Genomic DNA, 15,300 nt, shown 5'->3' on the forward strand with positions numbered 1-15,300 from the left:
ATTCCATGCCTTCCCACCCTTCTTCTTTGGCACTTACTGCCAGAATACAGTGTTTCATTCTGCTCTGCCTATCCATGTTGTAAATTTTATAGGGGCACCTCCCACAGGTAGAACGTATGTTGTCTGGTCTTGCTTAAGGATGGGCACAGACTCTGTCTCTTTTTGGTGTCTTTCTGCCCACAGTTACACCCCACACTCTCCAATATTAACTTTATCAGGATAATCTGTCATCATCTGCCTTTCTGTCTTAACCTCTTTCTCAAATGGCCTTAGTTTGGGGACAGAGAAAGGTGTGATTATTTCTTCAAATCCAAAGGCTACAATAGACATTTCATTTCTTGGTTAAAAAAGAAGTTAGAACAATTTGTCACTTCTCAAAGCATCTCACTGAGCTCAGTGGAAAAGAAAAAAAAATTACACACATATGATTGTTATAGTATAAAATACACTGAATCTGGGAAATATAAATATTCTTACTTTGAGGAAACAGATTAACTATTTATAAATACATTTAAGTGAATAATTAGCAATGTGGGAATTACTTCAGCAGTGCTTGAGGTATCTTTAACTCTGACCTGTAGCTATGGGACTGTTTCAGCTTCCTCAAGCTGCCATGGCTATACTTAATCTGTTCCACTATGTCACAGAATGTTTATTTTTCCACATTTTCAGCCCATTACCATCTTCAGTATAACGTGGGCTCTTACAACTACTCCTGGTCTCATAATTGGTGAGTACTTCCTGACATCTCGGCGTTCAGGAAGCAGAGGAAAGACCTTCCCAGGAAGTAGGTTGGAGTTCACTCAGGGCCAGGGAATCAGTGTAGCCATACAGGGACAAATATATTTTGTATCGTCTTTGTACCACAGGAGAATGAACCAATATCCTAAGCATGCTGGCATTTCTATTTTGAAAAAAATTTAACCTGGAGAGATGATTATAAGAAATATGCTAGGTGGCTTCAAGAGTTCTGAAGAAGTTTGTAGAGAGTCCCTGCTATAAGATCTTCCAAAAAGCAAAAATAGGAATAAATGGGTAGAAAACATAATCTGAAAAAATAACTTTCTAACAATTACAGCTGTAATGCCATGAAATAAACTACCTTCAATAACAGCGAGCTGCCTTGCACCATCTTATGGTGATGTTGTCCAAAGGATTCCTACTCAGACTGAAAAATAAGACCCTGTCCATTTGAACTTTGAAAATCTATGATTCTATGAAAACTTCTCCCATAAGAAAAACACAGAGATACTTAAATTCAATTTTTGAAGGAGAAAAATTTAATATATTTTATCTTATTTATACATTCCCCCTAAATTACAAAGTCAATTGCTGCAAATATATTCTGCTACAAAGCTTTCTGTAAGAAAAATCTCTATAAGAACATACATCTCATTAACATTTCCTGTAAATAAATTACTTCAAATAATAATTTTTGAAAGGATGTACAGAAGGGAAATAATGCAGAAACCAGATTGTAAGTGTAATTGTTACATAGCAAACATTTGACTGAAATGCTCAATTTTTATGTTGCCCAGCGTGTAGAATCCTGTTTGTACAGACTTTGGTTATTGAATAGGTTAGTTTGAAAATTTTTGTTTTCACAGACATATGGAGGAAATGTAAATCTTAATTATCCTAGTAAATGTGTGTGGGAAGCTTAAATTTTTAATAGACATGCAGGCTCAGGTTCAATTTCTACTGGGAGAACTTGAATTTGAGACTAAAGATAAACGTTAAGTAAAAAAAATAAAATTAAGGAGTGACTTTAAGTTTATAAAAGAAAAGGTCAAAAGTAACAACTATAAATTTTTACCTTATGCTTTAGACATAATGTTTAGAAGTGATAAAGTAAAAAAAAAAAAGATAAAATGATTTCAAAGAATGAAGAACCTGTGGTTTTTATAGATTAGCAATATGTAGATCTTACAAGTCATTATATATATATATATATATATATATATATATATATATATATAATCAGTGGATGCAGAAAACAGAAACTGTATCTTTGTGGGAGAAAAGAAGTTGTAGGGGAAGGTTGATGCAGAAAAATCAGATGTTGCTACCGGCCAGTTAGGAGCTTATTTAGGGCAATGGAACCTTACTATGTACTCCCTGTCTTGAGAGTTCATTTTGTGAGAACTCCTCATATTACTTTAGGACCTCAAATGTATAAAATATATATTTTGAGGTCAACTAGTGACCTCACACTGTTATCATCTGTGTGGTAAGTATTTTGAGATCGCAGATCCCATAGGAAACTCCACGTAGGTTGTGCAGCCTTGGGTTCAAAGATGAAGTCATGTTGTGCTTCAGACATGTCTATGTATTTCCCAAACCTGGATACTGAACAGTTTCTCCCATTCCTCGCTGACTTCAGGTCGGGACAGATGCAGCTCTGGTCTGCATTCTCAGCTTTACCCCGCCATCCTGCAGAGCACGTAAGGAATACGTGTGCTTACCAGTCTAATGCTATCAACACTCAGGGAATGCCGAAGCCTGAAAAAGTAATGATCTCTCTATTAGCTTGGTTTCCCATACATTTTGACTATGTTAAAAAGATTGGTAATCTGTGAAAATTCTCTGCGCTTTACATGACAACTGGGGTTAGGTTGGAAAAATAACATGTGTTCATGGTAGGCATCACATACAATCTAGAAAGATGAAACAATGTCCCTTGAGAATCTGAATGGACTACTTTTGTCTGTCTTGTTATGCTGGTTCTGATTACGTATAGGTGAAAGTAAATATTGGAAAACACAAGTAAGCAGTTTGAGGGAAAACAAGTTGTTGTTTTCTTTTATAAAGGCCTTGATGGAAGACCTGCAATTAGTTTGAAATTATTTGGAAAGTATCAACTGCTTTCTGTGTGTGTGTGTGTGTGTGTGTGTGTGTGTACCAAGGCCTTTAATTGAACAGTAAAAACAGTGTTTCAAATTAAACGGTGATCTGTGTTACAAATTAACTCTGCTTCATTTCCTATTTAACATTTTTTTTCATGTTTTACATTCTATGTATACCAAGATACACTGGGAGTTTTTTATCAAACTATAACTTGGAGTAGAAATATGGCTTTTATTTTATAGATAATCTCCTATCTGGAGGAAACCGATCCTCCAGCACCGCCTAAACTCTTGAGAAGTCACACGGTCAGTGATTTTCACTGTACTTTCTTTTTTTAGTAATTGCATTTTCACAAGTGTGCACATTATTTACAAAACAAGCTGCATAATGGAAACACACTAGTTGTACTACATTCGTCACCCTTTCCAATAGACTTAGTTCTCTTTTTCTTTCTCTCGCTCTGTGATTCATATTCTTATCACATGCCTTACATTAGCCATTCTTCTGAGAGCCAAATCCTATTTCCCACTGTGCTGTGATGCACTAAATGCAGATTCAGTCTGCTTGTGACGCATTTTCTCTGAAGTGATCATATTTTCTGACACACGTGGAGTCTGGCTTTGGAGGAGTAGGTAGCATCTTTCCATACTTTACAAGACAGGCCCTTTGCACAGTCACACCGCTGGAAAATTTCCAGCCCGTGAGAACCTTTCTTGCGCTGCTTGGTGCAGACTTCCCCCTGATGGAGCACCGGCTTGCAGATTTTGGTCCAGAAGTGACGAGCACAGCAAAACCCTTCCATGCAGTCAGATGATCGCAGGCAGGGGTCTCCTTCGTGCCCTGCAGGATGATAACCAAAATCTGTCACCTCCACACTTCAGAACAGTTCTGCTTTGCCGTCAGAAGCACATAAAGTAGTTTTACTTATGCTGCTTTCCATAATGTCTTGGATTAACAGCAACTGGCTCTTCCTCTAATCTGACCAATCCGTTATTGTTTATTTTCATGTTTGCTGTCTGAATATCAGATTTAGCAAATAGCTAGACTGTATTTTGTCTTCTCTTTATTTTTTCATTCTGTACTTCTAGATAGTTCCCTGCTCATTATTATTTCTCCTTTTACTAGTTGAGTGGAAATAAGAAAATAAAACGAATTGCTTTCAAATTAATTAATGTTATACTTTTCTTGAGAGTTGTAAACAAGCTCTGATTGAAGGAGGGGGCTGAAATTCTCAGGAACTCCTAAGATCATGCATCAGAGTCTAGCCAGGAAAACGGAAACTGATTCTTCAAACTACAAGGTATTTAATGCAGAGAACTGGTCACATGGGTAGAGGTAGGGCTAAGAAGTACCAGAGGATGCTAAAGCAACACAGCAGGAAGCCACTACTACATTCAGGCTGGAGAATCCAGGGGAGCCAAGGATGGCAGAACAGAGGGCCGGGATCACTAGCTGGGATGAGAACTCATCAGGCCCAACTGATGGGACTAAAACCCCAAGGAGATACAGCTCTGCCAGAAGCACTACTGGAGGCAGGGAGAACATGTTGGCTTTTTCTTTCCTCTTCCTCGCAGGGTCCCACCACAGCAAAACCCGTGTGGCCAGGAGCCACTGACAGGGAGTCTAGGAAATGCAGTCTAGAAAGAGTTGTGATACAGAGAAAGGGCAGAAAGCCCCAGGGTCAACCACAAAGTCATCATAAAAATCATGTGGAGCTTTGGCTGTTATAGCTCAGTTGGCTCGGCATCATCCTGTGCACCAAAAGGTTGCCGGTTTGATTCCTGGTCAAGGCACATGCCTGGGTTGCAGGCTCAATCCCTGGTAGGGGGTGTGGAGGAAATAGCTGATCTATGTTTCACTCTCACACATTGATGCCTCTCTCTCTTTCTCTCTCTCTCTCTCCCAAAAAAGAAAAATCAAACACACACATACAAAACACGTGGAAGCACAAATCTGGGTATTTAATTCAGAAAAAAATGTTTAAGTCAGCAAAGAGCCTGCCTCCAAACATCACAGTTGGGTTGATGTGTAACCTGTATAAAGAAAGGGTCAGCAGACTTCTCTGTTACATACAGATTGGAAATAAAGTTGGTTTTTTTAGATCATATGTATCATAGCTCCTCAATTCTACTGCTGTCTTACAAAAACAGCCATTGATAATGCCTAAACGAATGAGCAAGTCTGTGACACAGTAAAAGATTATTTACAAAAACAGGCAGCAGAACAGATTTGGTTCCTAGGCCATAGTGTGAGAATCCTGGTCAAAAGGGTTTTCTGTCATCCCAAATGTAACCAATCCTACTGTGTAATGTGAACACAACTCACTAGCCATCAGCATAAGGTTTCTTCCTTCTACCCATCATAAAATTACACATATAATTATATATAAATACTTAGCAAATTTGAAAGTACACAATGACATAGGCATCTTTGAGTAAAGAGAAATACTCATGTATTAACAATTCCATGTGAATTTGGTGGAGTAGTAATAAGAGATATGGGTAAAGAACTTAGGCCTTTAGGAGTGTAGGCAAAGGGTAATTGAAGAAGAATTGTCAATCTCTAGTCCTATCCACATGACCATTTGTATTCCAGGTCAGACTAAGGTCAGTATCCAATATAATACTCTCTCTGCAAAACATGAGAATGTGGGGAAACAGTTTTTGTGTTCAAGCAAGTTGGGGAAATACAGTATTTTAAGAAGTTAATCAGTTTTCCTCATTGCTGGACTTCTCACAGCCTTCAATAGAGCAATCTATATATATAAAAGGCTAATATGCAAAGTGTCCCATCTATATATATAAAAGGCTAATATGCAAAGTGTCCCATCTATATATATAAAAGGCTAATATGCAAAGTGTCCCATCGGGAGTTCAACCAGGAGACCAGGAGTTCGATCACTCACTATGACATGCATTGACCACCAGGGGGTGGTGCAGAACGAAGGAAGGCCCTGGCCGGCAGCCAAAAGGTCCAGTTAGGCCCTCATCTATGGCCAGGTCTAGGGACCCTACTGTGCACGAATTTCGTGCACCTGGCCTCTGGTGTTTATTATAAAGTCCCAAAAATGGTGAGATATAGTATTACAAAACTTTTGAACACAAGACACTTTTATTCACAGAATGTCTTGAAAGAGTTGTGCTCCACAGAATAGACTTGCAAAAAGCTTCCTTTAAAAATGGATGTGTTTCATACTTTCAAAATTTTACTACTGGTAATAAGGTTCATATTTTCAAATTTAATTATCAGGGATTCAACTTCTGAAATATTTTGATACAATTAAGAAGATTTATGGCTATTCATAATCACACTAGAAACCAATTATTCTTGGTAATTTTACTTTATGAATAGTATGGTAGTTGTCTAGTGAAATAAAATTTCTGAATCTGCAAAGGTGAGAAAGACTCAAAAACATAGTGATTCAGTCATTTGGAAGCAAACATTTTCTTATTTATTTTTCAGAATGCTTTATCCTTTGATGTGTGACAAATGCTTGCATAGGCAATATCTTCTAAATCTCATGTAAAAAGACAGGGTTGTTAAGAAAATGACAGAGTTGATCAGACTACTGCAATTCTTGTAACACACATTTTCTAATAATTTAAGATCTCTAAGAAGCTCTAAGCATCTTCAAAATTAAGAATTAACAAATCCAGTTAAAATCTTGCCTTTAAACTATCTTCTTTGTATATTTCTAAAACCAATGGAATCAATTAACTATATTTTCTATACATTTTTATGAAACAATAAAAGTAAACATAGAACTACAGTTATCCCTACCTTTTATGTGTGACATCTTAGTGTGTGGTCTTCCTAGATTCTGCCACCCCAAGTCGTGGTTTGAGTAATGGCCATGGTTTCGATCTTTGTGCCGAGTGCCATCCAGAGCTGCGATGTGCGGGGTTAAGATGCTCTCAGTGACTGGGATGCAGATGCCTGGAGATAGTCAGGTAAGCAGTTAGTCTTATTCAATTCTATACAATGTGGTTCTTATCTATGTATTCTCCTGATGTAAGGCCTGAAGCCGTATATCTATCTATCTATCTATCTATCTATCTATCTATCTATCTATCCATCCTCCTACCTGTCATCTATCTCTTCATTTGTCCATTTGTTCATTTACCAACTTATTGAATCTGAATATTCAATAGTTTGGCCCTGAGTCCAAATTTTATTGGCATCTTGTCTCTTTCAAGACTAAGTGACCTTGGGCAAAAATAGGAATAAAAATAGAAATTCATTGTAATACTTTAAACAATAAAACAAAATTTAAAAAAATAGAAATTCATTTTACTGAGCTATTGTGAATACTTGTGCAGGCTCAGAATAGTGCTATAGTGAAGTATTAAATTAATATTACCTATTCATACTTTAAAAATGTCTGTCCAGACATGCATCTTTGGGACTCATGTCCCTTTGTTCAATCACCAGTACAATCCTAATCTACACTGTAAACCTCTCTAGGGTATGAGGTCATCTTCCCTTTACCTCCTGTCCAAGGCATTTCCAGTAGGACTATGCCCAGAGGTAAGGAACAAGTATAAGAATATGAGCCTGATTATGTTGTTTGTGTGACTGAGTGTATGTTTCTGATCACCTTCTGCAATTATTTAGTGTTTTTACCACATGTTGTCTATGGTTTTTCATTTCATTATTGCTGAATTTGTGCCCATAAGTTAATTGAGATTGAGTGTAGCCATGTTTATGGAATGGCTGGCGAATAGACTCCTGTATCTCCTTTCATAGGAACCAATCACTTTGTTACCATCTGAGTGTGCCACCAGGTAAGGCCTTCAAAAGAGGATAATGAGTATAAGATTCAAGGTATGAAACGTATGAAATTGGGAGACGGACTCACAATTGCATTGGTAAATCATAGCAGATTATTTTCTTTAGTTCTTTTGGATGTCTTTGCTCATGTGCTTAGTGGAATAGAACTAGCTATTTAAACGCAACTCTTCAAGAGGATAAGTCCAACGCAGCGTAGATTATTAAATACAGAAGGTGATCAAAGCCTAGGGACACTAAGATTTTAGAGGTAGTCCATGTAATCTTATCTAAACTATGCTCCAATTCTTGCCTATTTGGAAAGACTCCTTACATGTCAGGAATCCAAGGAGAAGGCAGCCTAACATGAAAAGGAAAAGGCCCAGCAACACTGAACACTATCTTTACCGTTATTGCAGCGGTTACCAGGACAACACATGCCATCTCGATGGCAGCGCTTCTTTTTCCTTCGACACACCATGCAGGCTGAAGATCCTTGGTGGGGACTGTGGCAGTATCGCCCAACTTCACATTCCTTATCACTGCTGCAAGGGTAGGCCTGTCAGGAAGTGGAAAAACACCACAAGCAAAGTAGATTAGATCTTTTAACGCTTATGAAAAGTTGTTGCAAATTATGATGGAAAATAAGTCACGATAGTACCATTGTATTTTGTTCTGAGCATAGATCCTACGTAGAGACACTTACTTAATTGAGAGCCTTAGAAATATTGATTATTGATGTGAAAAAAAAATAAAGTTTACCATATATTTTCATTGACACAATTTTGGATTAAAATTTAGACTTTTCCCCCTGGCCAGTGTGGTTCAATTGGTTGGGTATCATCAGGTACACCCAAGGGTTGACAGGCTCAATTCCCCCATCAGGGCATGTGCTTGGTTTGCAGGTTTGATAACCAGTGGGGGACATGCAGGGGCAGCCAGTCAATGTTTCCCTCTCACATTGATGTTTCTCTCTCTCCCTCTCTCTTCCTCTCTCTCTCTAAAAATAATCTTTAAAAAATCACCACCAACAACAACTTTGCAATGATTCGTAGAGCCATTAAGAGTGACTTTGGGAGCTTGGAAAGAGTTATGATTCTTACATCGCCACTGATTTTAAGTGTGTAAGAAACAGCCAGCTTAGCCACTCCACTTTCATCTGCTAGCCTAGGATGAATGGAGGGTTAAATAACAAATGGCTGTGCTAGAACCTAAAACACATCTGTCTCATTATGGAGCACATATTTTAAGAGTGACAGCCATGCCCTAGCTGGTTTGGCTCAGTGGATAGAGCATCAAGCTGTGGACTGAAGGGTTCCAGGTTCGATTTCAGTCAAAGGCACATGCCCAGGTTGCGGGCTCAGTCCCCCAGTAGGAGACGTACAGAGGCAGCCAATCAGTGATTCTCTATCATCATTGATGTTTCTATTTCTCTCTCCCTCTCCCTTCCTCTCTGAAATCAACAAAAATATATTTTAAAAAAGAGTGACAGCTCACACTCCCTGCCAGAGAGCAGCAAGGAGCAGAAGCACTTCCAGCGAGGTGGTGAGCAGCAGCAGCAGTGTCCTGAGTGGTCAGAGAGATGCTAAGCTGCAATCACATCATTGTGTTCTCAGGAAACAAACAAGCAGGCTCCTTATACACAATAGCCCTAAAGGCTACTGCACCTTTAATTTATACAGAGAGGACTTCTATTCCTACTTCACTACCAGGTTATGTGTTTACAAGACTAGTTAAGCAGTGTCATATTATCTCAAAAAACAAAAACATATTACACAGTTATATATTCCTTGCCTCTTGGAAGTCATTGGAACACTTAAAATGCCCCTTTTCAGAGACTCAGAGTTGATATCTCACACCACACATCAAACTTACTCATATTTTGAGACACCTTGACAATTAACAGCGAGACTTATTTATGTCTTTTTTTTAATTTGGTAGTTCATCCCCCGCCCAAATTTCAGATTAATGCATTTTTTTTAAAGCAAGCATAAATGACATGAATACAAAACAGATACCATTATAATAATCTAATTATTATTTAACAGGAAAGGAGAAAACTAGATAATATAGGCATGCCATTTATACAGCTTTGCCAGGAACTTGCAGTTAACATTCTCCTAGTCTGTCCCACAGATCACTGGGGAAAGGATGGAAACCAGGTGCATGCCCAGTAAGGTCTGGGAGATGTGGGAAGATGCTTATTTGTCAGTTATACCTGGGAACAAGTCAGTGGCCAGAATAGCCTGGCCATTGCAAAATCTCAATACTTAACTCCTGAACAAAGGACACGGCCCCCTCTCTTGCTGCTCCCTCCTGACCCCTGGCTAGCAGGACTCTCGGACGAATGAATTTTAATTAGCCTGATGCTACACTGAACCCAGGTCCAACATGGAATGGAAACCTTGGACAGTGGCCCTATTTTGGGCTTTGCTGGAGCCCTAGCTACATATTTTCCTGGACTAGTTTAAGGACAATGGATCTTTGATACTCAAGAAATATAATTCCAACCTAGCCAGTTTGGCTCAGTGCATAGAATGTCAGCCTGCAAACTGAAAGGTCCCAGTTTTGATTCCGGTCAAGGGCACATGCCCAGGTTGTGAACTCAGTTCCCCAGTGTGGGGTGTGTAGGAGGCAGCCGATCAATGATTCTTTCTCATCATTGATGTTTCTATCTCTCTCTCTCCCTCACCCTTCCTCTCTGAAATCAATAAAAATATATTTAAAAAAATACACACAAATTTATTTTTAAAAAAAGAAATATAATTCTATGCCAACGAAAACCATTTAGTCTCCTAGGAGAGTCTTAGAAAATTCATTTTCTAAAGATATGGTAAGAGCCACCTCACTCCCACTAGCAACAGGGGAATTCCACCCACCGATTCCTCCGACGACAACAAAACTATGGGATACAATTTTTGTGATTCAAATGAGTGCGATCTGAGTGCTTTATGAAATGAGGTTTGATGGCCTCACTCTGTACACATTGTTCATTCCTTTCCCCCTCTGTCCTTCTCATTCTCTCTGTTTCTGCCATCGCCTTTTCTCCTCTGTACCACTCCTACTCCTGTGTATGCACTGTGTGTATACATGAAACCCCCATGTGTTTTTCATTTAGATTGGACCATCTTCAGTTAGAGGAAAGAAATATGAAGTTGCTGTGTGAGTCTGAAAACTTTACATGTGGTTCTATGAAAAAAACAACGTACTTTTAGCTTCATTACAATGTACGGTTTACCCTCAAAAGGAAATAAAAAAATAGAAAAGCCACTAGCTTTAAATTGAGAATGCTTTTGAAGAACCGCACAGTAGCAATACCTGATGCCTATATTATTATAAATGAGCCAGATACAGCTATAAAATGAATTTTCAAATTATTATCCCATTCTGAACTTCATTAGGCTTAAGGGAGATTCTTAATGAAGTTGAATTTGGAGTACTAGGCCATTTTTCAAGGCTCCAAATCTGATGAAAACAAAACAAATGTCACTTCCTGACTTGCTACACTCTTTCCCTCAAGCATTTTACTCCCTTCATATTTAGACCCATTCATTTTAATTGAAACACAATTCACATGGATCTGATTCATTTACATTCATTTCATCAAATTGTTTTGCAAGAAACATTTGATGTCTTACAAGTTTTTTTTTTTCCCTTCCTCAAAAATAGGACATGTTCTTTCAACAGAAATAAACATGTGCTACCTAAAACATCATGCGCAATTTACAACTCAAATAAAAAATCTTGAAGAGAATCAGAATATAAAATAATACTTGGTTCCAGTCCTAAAAAAATAATCTACATGGTAAAAAAAAAACAAGTTGTTTGCTGAAAGCACTTATTTATTCAAAAATTGTGGAAAGCCCATTATCATCTTTTCATGCTTAGTTGATAAGAAATGAAAAATATTGAAATGAAAAAAATTTGATACAGATGATATTACACAAAGTAATAAGCAAAGTATTCTTCATTTGAATGGGGGCACAGAAAAATTCTGACAATTTTTCAGGAAAAAAAAAAGCTCATTTTGTCTGAGGCAGCCTTTTAGAGGGTAGGTAGTTTTATTATGTTTCAATATATCTTTTAATTGACTTAAACCAAAAATGACACAGACAAAAATTATGCAGGATTTTTTAACGGAAGCTTATTGTTAATATGAACTTATAATTGGAATGAAATCCAGAGTGTAATATTGAGAGGAATTCTTTGACAATTAAAAAAAATGAATAATTGAAATTCAAGTCTATGTTACACAACTTCTAATATACTTATGAGAATCTTGGTTCCAATAAATAGCTTTATTTATTAATAAAATCAAGAAAGGATGAGATACATTAATGGAAGCAGGTTTTTGGAAAAGCAGGTGATATTTGGGGGCCTGCTTGGCCTTCTGAAATCAGTGTCCCCCAGCACAGACCCACTCAGCCACAGTTTCCCTTTCCCTTGCCATAGGCATTAGCAAGATAATGCAGAACATGAGAAAATACTACGGATCTGACACATGAATAGCAAAGCTTGTGTTTTCAGCCCAATGAATTATCTGTTAGTAAAGAGTCTTAAACAAATAATTTTCAACTCAAGTATGAGGACTCTGCAGCCTGCTATTGGCCCACACATTAACCCGTTTAGAATGTCTGAAAATGGTATCATAGTAGGCAAGAGAGAGGGGGAAGGAGGAAAGAGGGAGGGATGGTGAAAGAAGCACTTGGTAAAAGATTTGTGAAGGATCCTGAAGAAGTGATGACTGTGGTGATTAACAGACCACTGAAGGGAATTATATACATTAATAAAAGTGGCATTCAGAAACTTTCTCATGAAAAATAATCTTTATTTTCCATTTACTTTGGCTCCAAAAATCTGTTCCTGGCCTGATTTGATGATGGGTTCATGACTAACAAAAAGTAAATTTGAGTGCCTGACTTTAAGTTTCCATTTAACAAAAATAATAATATGTTTCCCTGGTACTTGTGTTATAAATGAATAGAAAGACTGATTTATTTTACCTGCTATTGAAAGTGTTCATAGTGAAGTTTTATGACTCTTTGGGGTAGGCTAGTAAGCTAGGACAAGCAGAAAAGGGAAACTGAGGCAGATAGTTAAATTCTATCTTTCCTAAATGAAGGATAATTAAGAATAAAGGATTTGCACTTCTCCTCAACCAGAGGGTAAATAATTTAAGTCACCCTGCTCAGAGGGGTAGATAGCAGAAACCTAATTAGTGCCATTTGCCAACTGCCCAAGGCCAGATGAAGTTCAGAAAATAAATATCACTTTGTACATCAGCATAAAGCTGCTGGATATTTTATTGATCCTCCCCTAAGACCTCCCCTAGATGCCGAGCTTTTAATACCTCTCAAAACCAAACCTAAGGTCCCAGGACACGCTCTCCCTCCCAGGGACACAGGAACACACCAGCTTTTCTCCCCTTCTCCCTACTTCTTCACCCCACAGGTATCTGTCTCCTAAACATAAAGGACCCCAAGAGGCTTGCATCCAAGGGCAGCAATGGGCAGCAGCAGTTCATCCCAGAAAAACCCTCTGAACCTGTCCCCAAGAACCCCTTTTTATGACTTCTTAGTGAGCCAAAAAAGACCAGCCCGGACTCATGTCCCCAGCCCTTCCTTGTTTCAATGTCCCCAGCTTTGATAACCGTCCTCTAAAATTCACCTGAGCAAAGTCAAGAACCTACACACTACTGGCCAGCCCTGGGCAGACACACCAAGGTGCAGGGCCCCTTCCTGGTAACAGTTTCATTTACTTGACTTTACGTGAACAGTCTGAGAAACTGTGACAGTCTGCGTCACTGTAAATCAAGTGATCGAATAAGGGAGGGACTTTAGTACACTGTCCTATCCTAAAATACTCCAACACTGAATCAGAAATCGGGCTGTGTGAGCATCCAAGAATCATCACCTTCATGCAGAGTCATTCTTGATTTAGGCTTGGTCACAATTAGGAGATGAATTCATTTTAGACACCTAATAATAGCAGATGATGATGGATCATAAATTAAGAATGTCTGAGAGCTGTCCACAATCAGGCCAAACACAAAGAAGATTTGCCCAATCCCCTTTCTAGAAAAAAAAAATGTGGTTTCCATAAATAGTGGTACTAGTTATCATTACAACCATGGCATGGACTGAAAAAAGAGAAAACACATTGGACACGACTGGAATAATGTCCATCATAAATGAGCATTTCTTTTTAGTACAAAGGATTGTTTTCAGTCATTTACTCTGTGCTAATTTGGAGTCATTATTTAACATTTCAGCAATGAAGTGAACAGGAGTCAAGGGACTTCTGCAAGGAAGTCATCTGTGTGTGCTCCGCAGCAGCAACCTGGGGATTGCAGGCCTCACTGTGAGGTGTCATGACTAAGCCTTCTGCAGTGGTGGTTTAACGCACATGTAGAGAAGGTGTTGGAGTGGTGACCTGTGAGCTGAATGTAGAGATTAGAAAAGTAAACTTGGCCACTTCTCTTTCTAGAAGCTTCCAAATACCAACAGTATGTCCTGCTGCAGCTGTTGGAAAGACAGAATACTGGCAGGAAACACGGATGAGACTGTAAACAACATTTTCTAAACTCCTTTCTTTTTATTTTTTTTAATCCTCACCTTAGGATATGTCTTATTGGTTTTTTAGAGAGAGAGAGACAGTGAGAGACATAAATGTAATAGAGAAACAGCTATTGTTGCCTCCCTATGTACTCTGACTGGGGATTGAACCAGCAACCTAGGTATGTACCCTGACGGGGAATTGAACCCATTTATTTTGTGTATCGGATGATGCTCCAACTGCCAGGGCTCATTCCATTTCTTGACTTGACAACCGTTTATGTCCAGATAAACTCAATGTAATCCGAGTTATAAGCAAAAGCCCTTCATGCAAGTAATAATCCTATATAATAAAAGGCTAATATGCAAATTGTCCCCTTGACCAGGAGTTTGCCTGGGAGTTCAACAGGGAGTTCCACCAGGGGGTGAGACTGGCCCACCAACAACCTGGGGCCTCTCCCCACTGCCCAACCTGATCACCCCAATCAGGGAAGGCCCGCCAGATCCCACCTGTGCACAGATTCGTGCACTGAGATTCTAGTAATTACATAATATTCTAATGAACAAAAGAAACTGAAATGCTACTACATCTTATTTGAACTAACTGAGCCTTTTATTTTCAATTAATCTCAAAACTGCAGAGAGAAAAGTCCTATTAATTGTAGACTTAGATTTAGGCTTGAATTTTTTCTTATTTTTCTATTGCTTCCCATTCCTTGGAATACTCAAATGCAACAATGAAGCAATCAGATTGCTGAAAACAATAAAACAAGAAAAAGTGTTTCAGGTAGCTCAGCATCACTGGCTGATGAATAAACATTTGGCCATAACGAAACCTTAGTTTAACTCCCAAGTTTTCAAAATAATGACATTGTTCCTGTTTAATCATGGGGGATAGGGTGGGGAAAGGAAGGGAGGAACATCACAAGTTGTTCATGTGGGATGACCACCCATCCGGATTTTTGCAAGACTGTCCTAGTTTTGTTGTTGCTTTAATCGGGACAATCCTTTATCCCCGCAAGCACTCTTTGTAACTACCTCGGAAGTTCTCTGAAGCCAGAAAAACATCATCCGCTGGGCAGGCAGAAAAAAGCCTGCCAGGGGTGGGGGAGTGGGAGGGGGTGGGGGGAGG

General features: G+C 38.6%; 1 protein-coding gene across 1 annotated transcript in view; it reads right to left on the minus strand.

Annotated features, from left to right (window-relative positions):
- Positions 1-3,000: 3,000 nt before the first annotated feature.
- The window catches only part of DKK2 (dickkopf WNT signaling pathway inhibitor 2), a 99,283-nt gene continuing 86,983 nt past the window's right edge, over positions 3,001-15,300 (minus strand). The window contains exons 2-4 of the mRNA XM_081102388.1: positions 8,023-8,173; positions 6,628-6,783; positions 3,001-3,687 (exon numbers count right to left, since the gene is read on the minus strand). Of these exons, the coding sequence (XP_080958514.1) occupies positions 3,437-3,687; positions 6,628-6,783; positions 8,023-8,173 (558 nt within the window). The 3' untranslated portion in view covers positions 3,001-3,436. The remainder of the gene's footprint in view (positions 3,688-6,627; positions 6,784-8,022; positions 8,174-15,300) is intronic.

Source organism: Myotis nattereri (genome assembly GCF_964212035.1).
Source record: "Myotis nattereri genome assembly, chromosome: 1".
NCBI classification, from domain to species: Eukaryota; Metazoa; Chordata; class Mammalia; order Chiroptera; family Vespertilionidae; genus Myotis; species Myotis nattereri.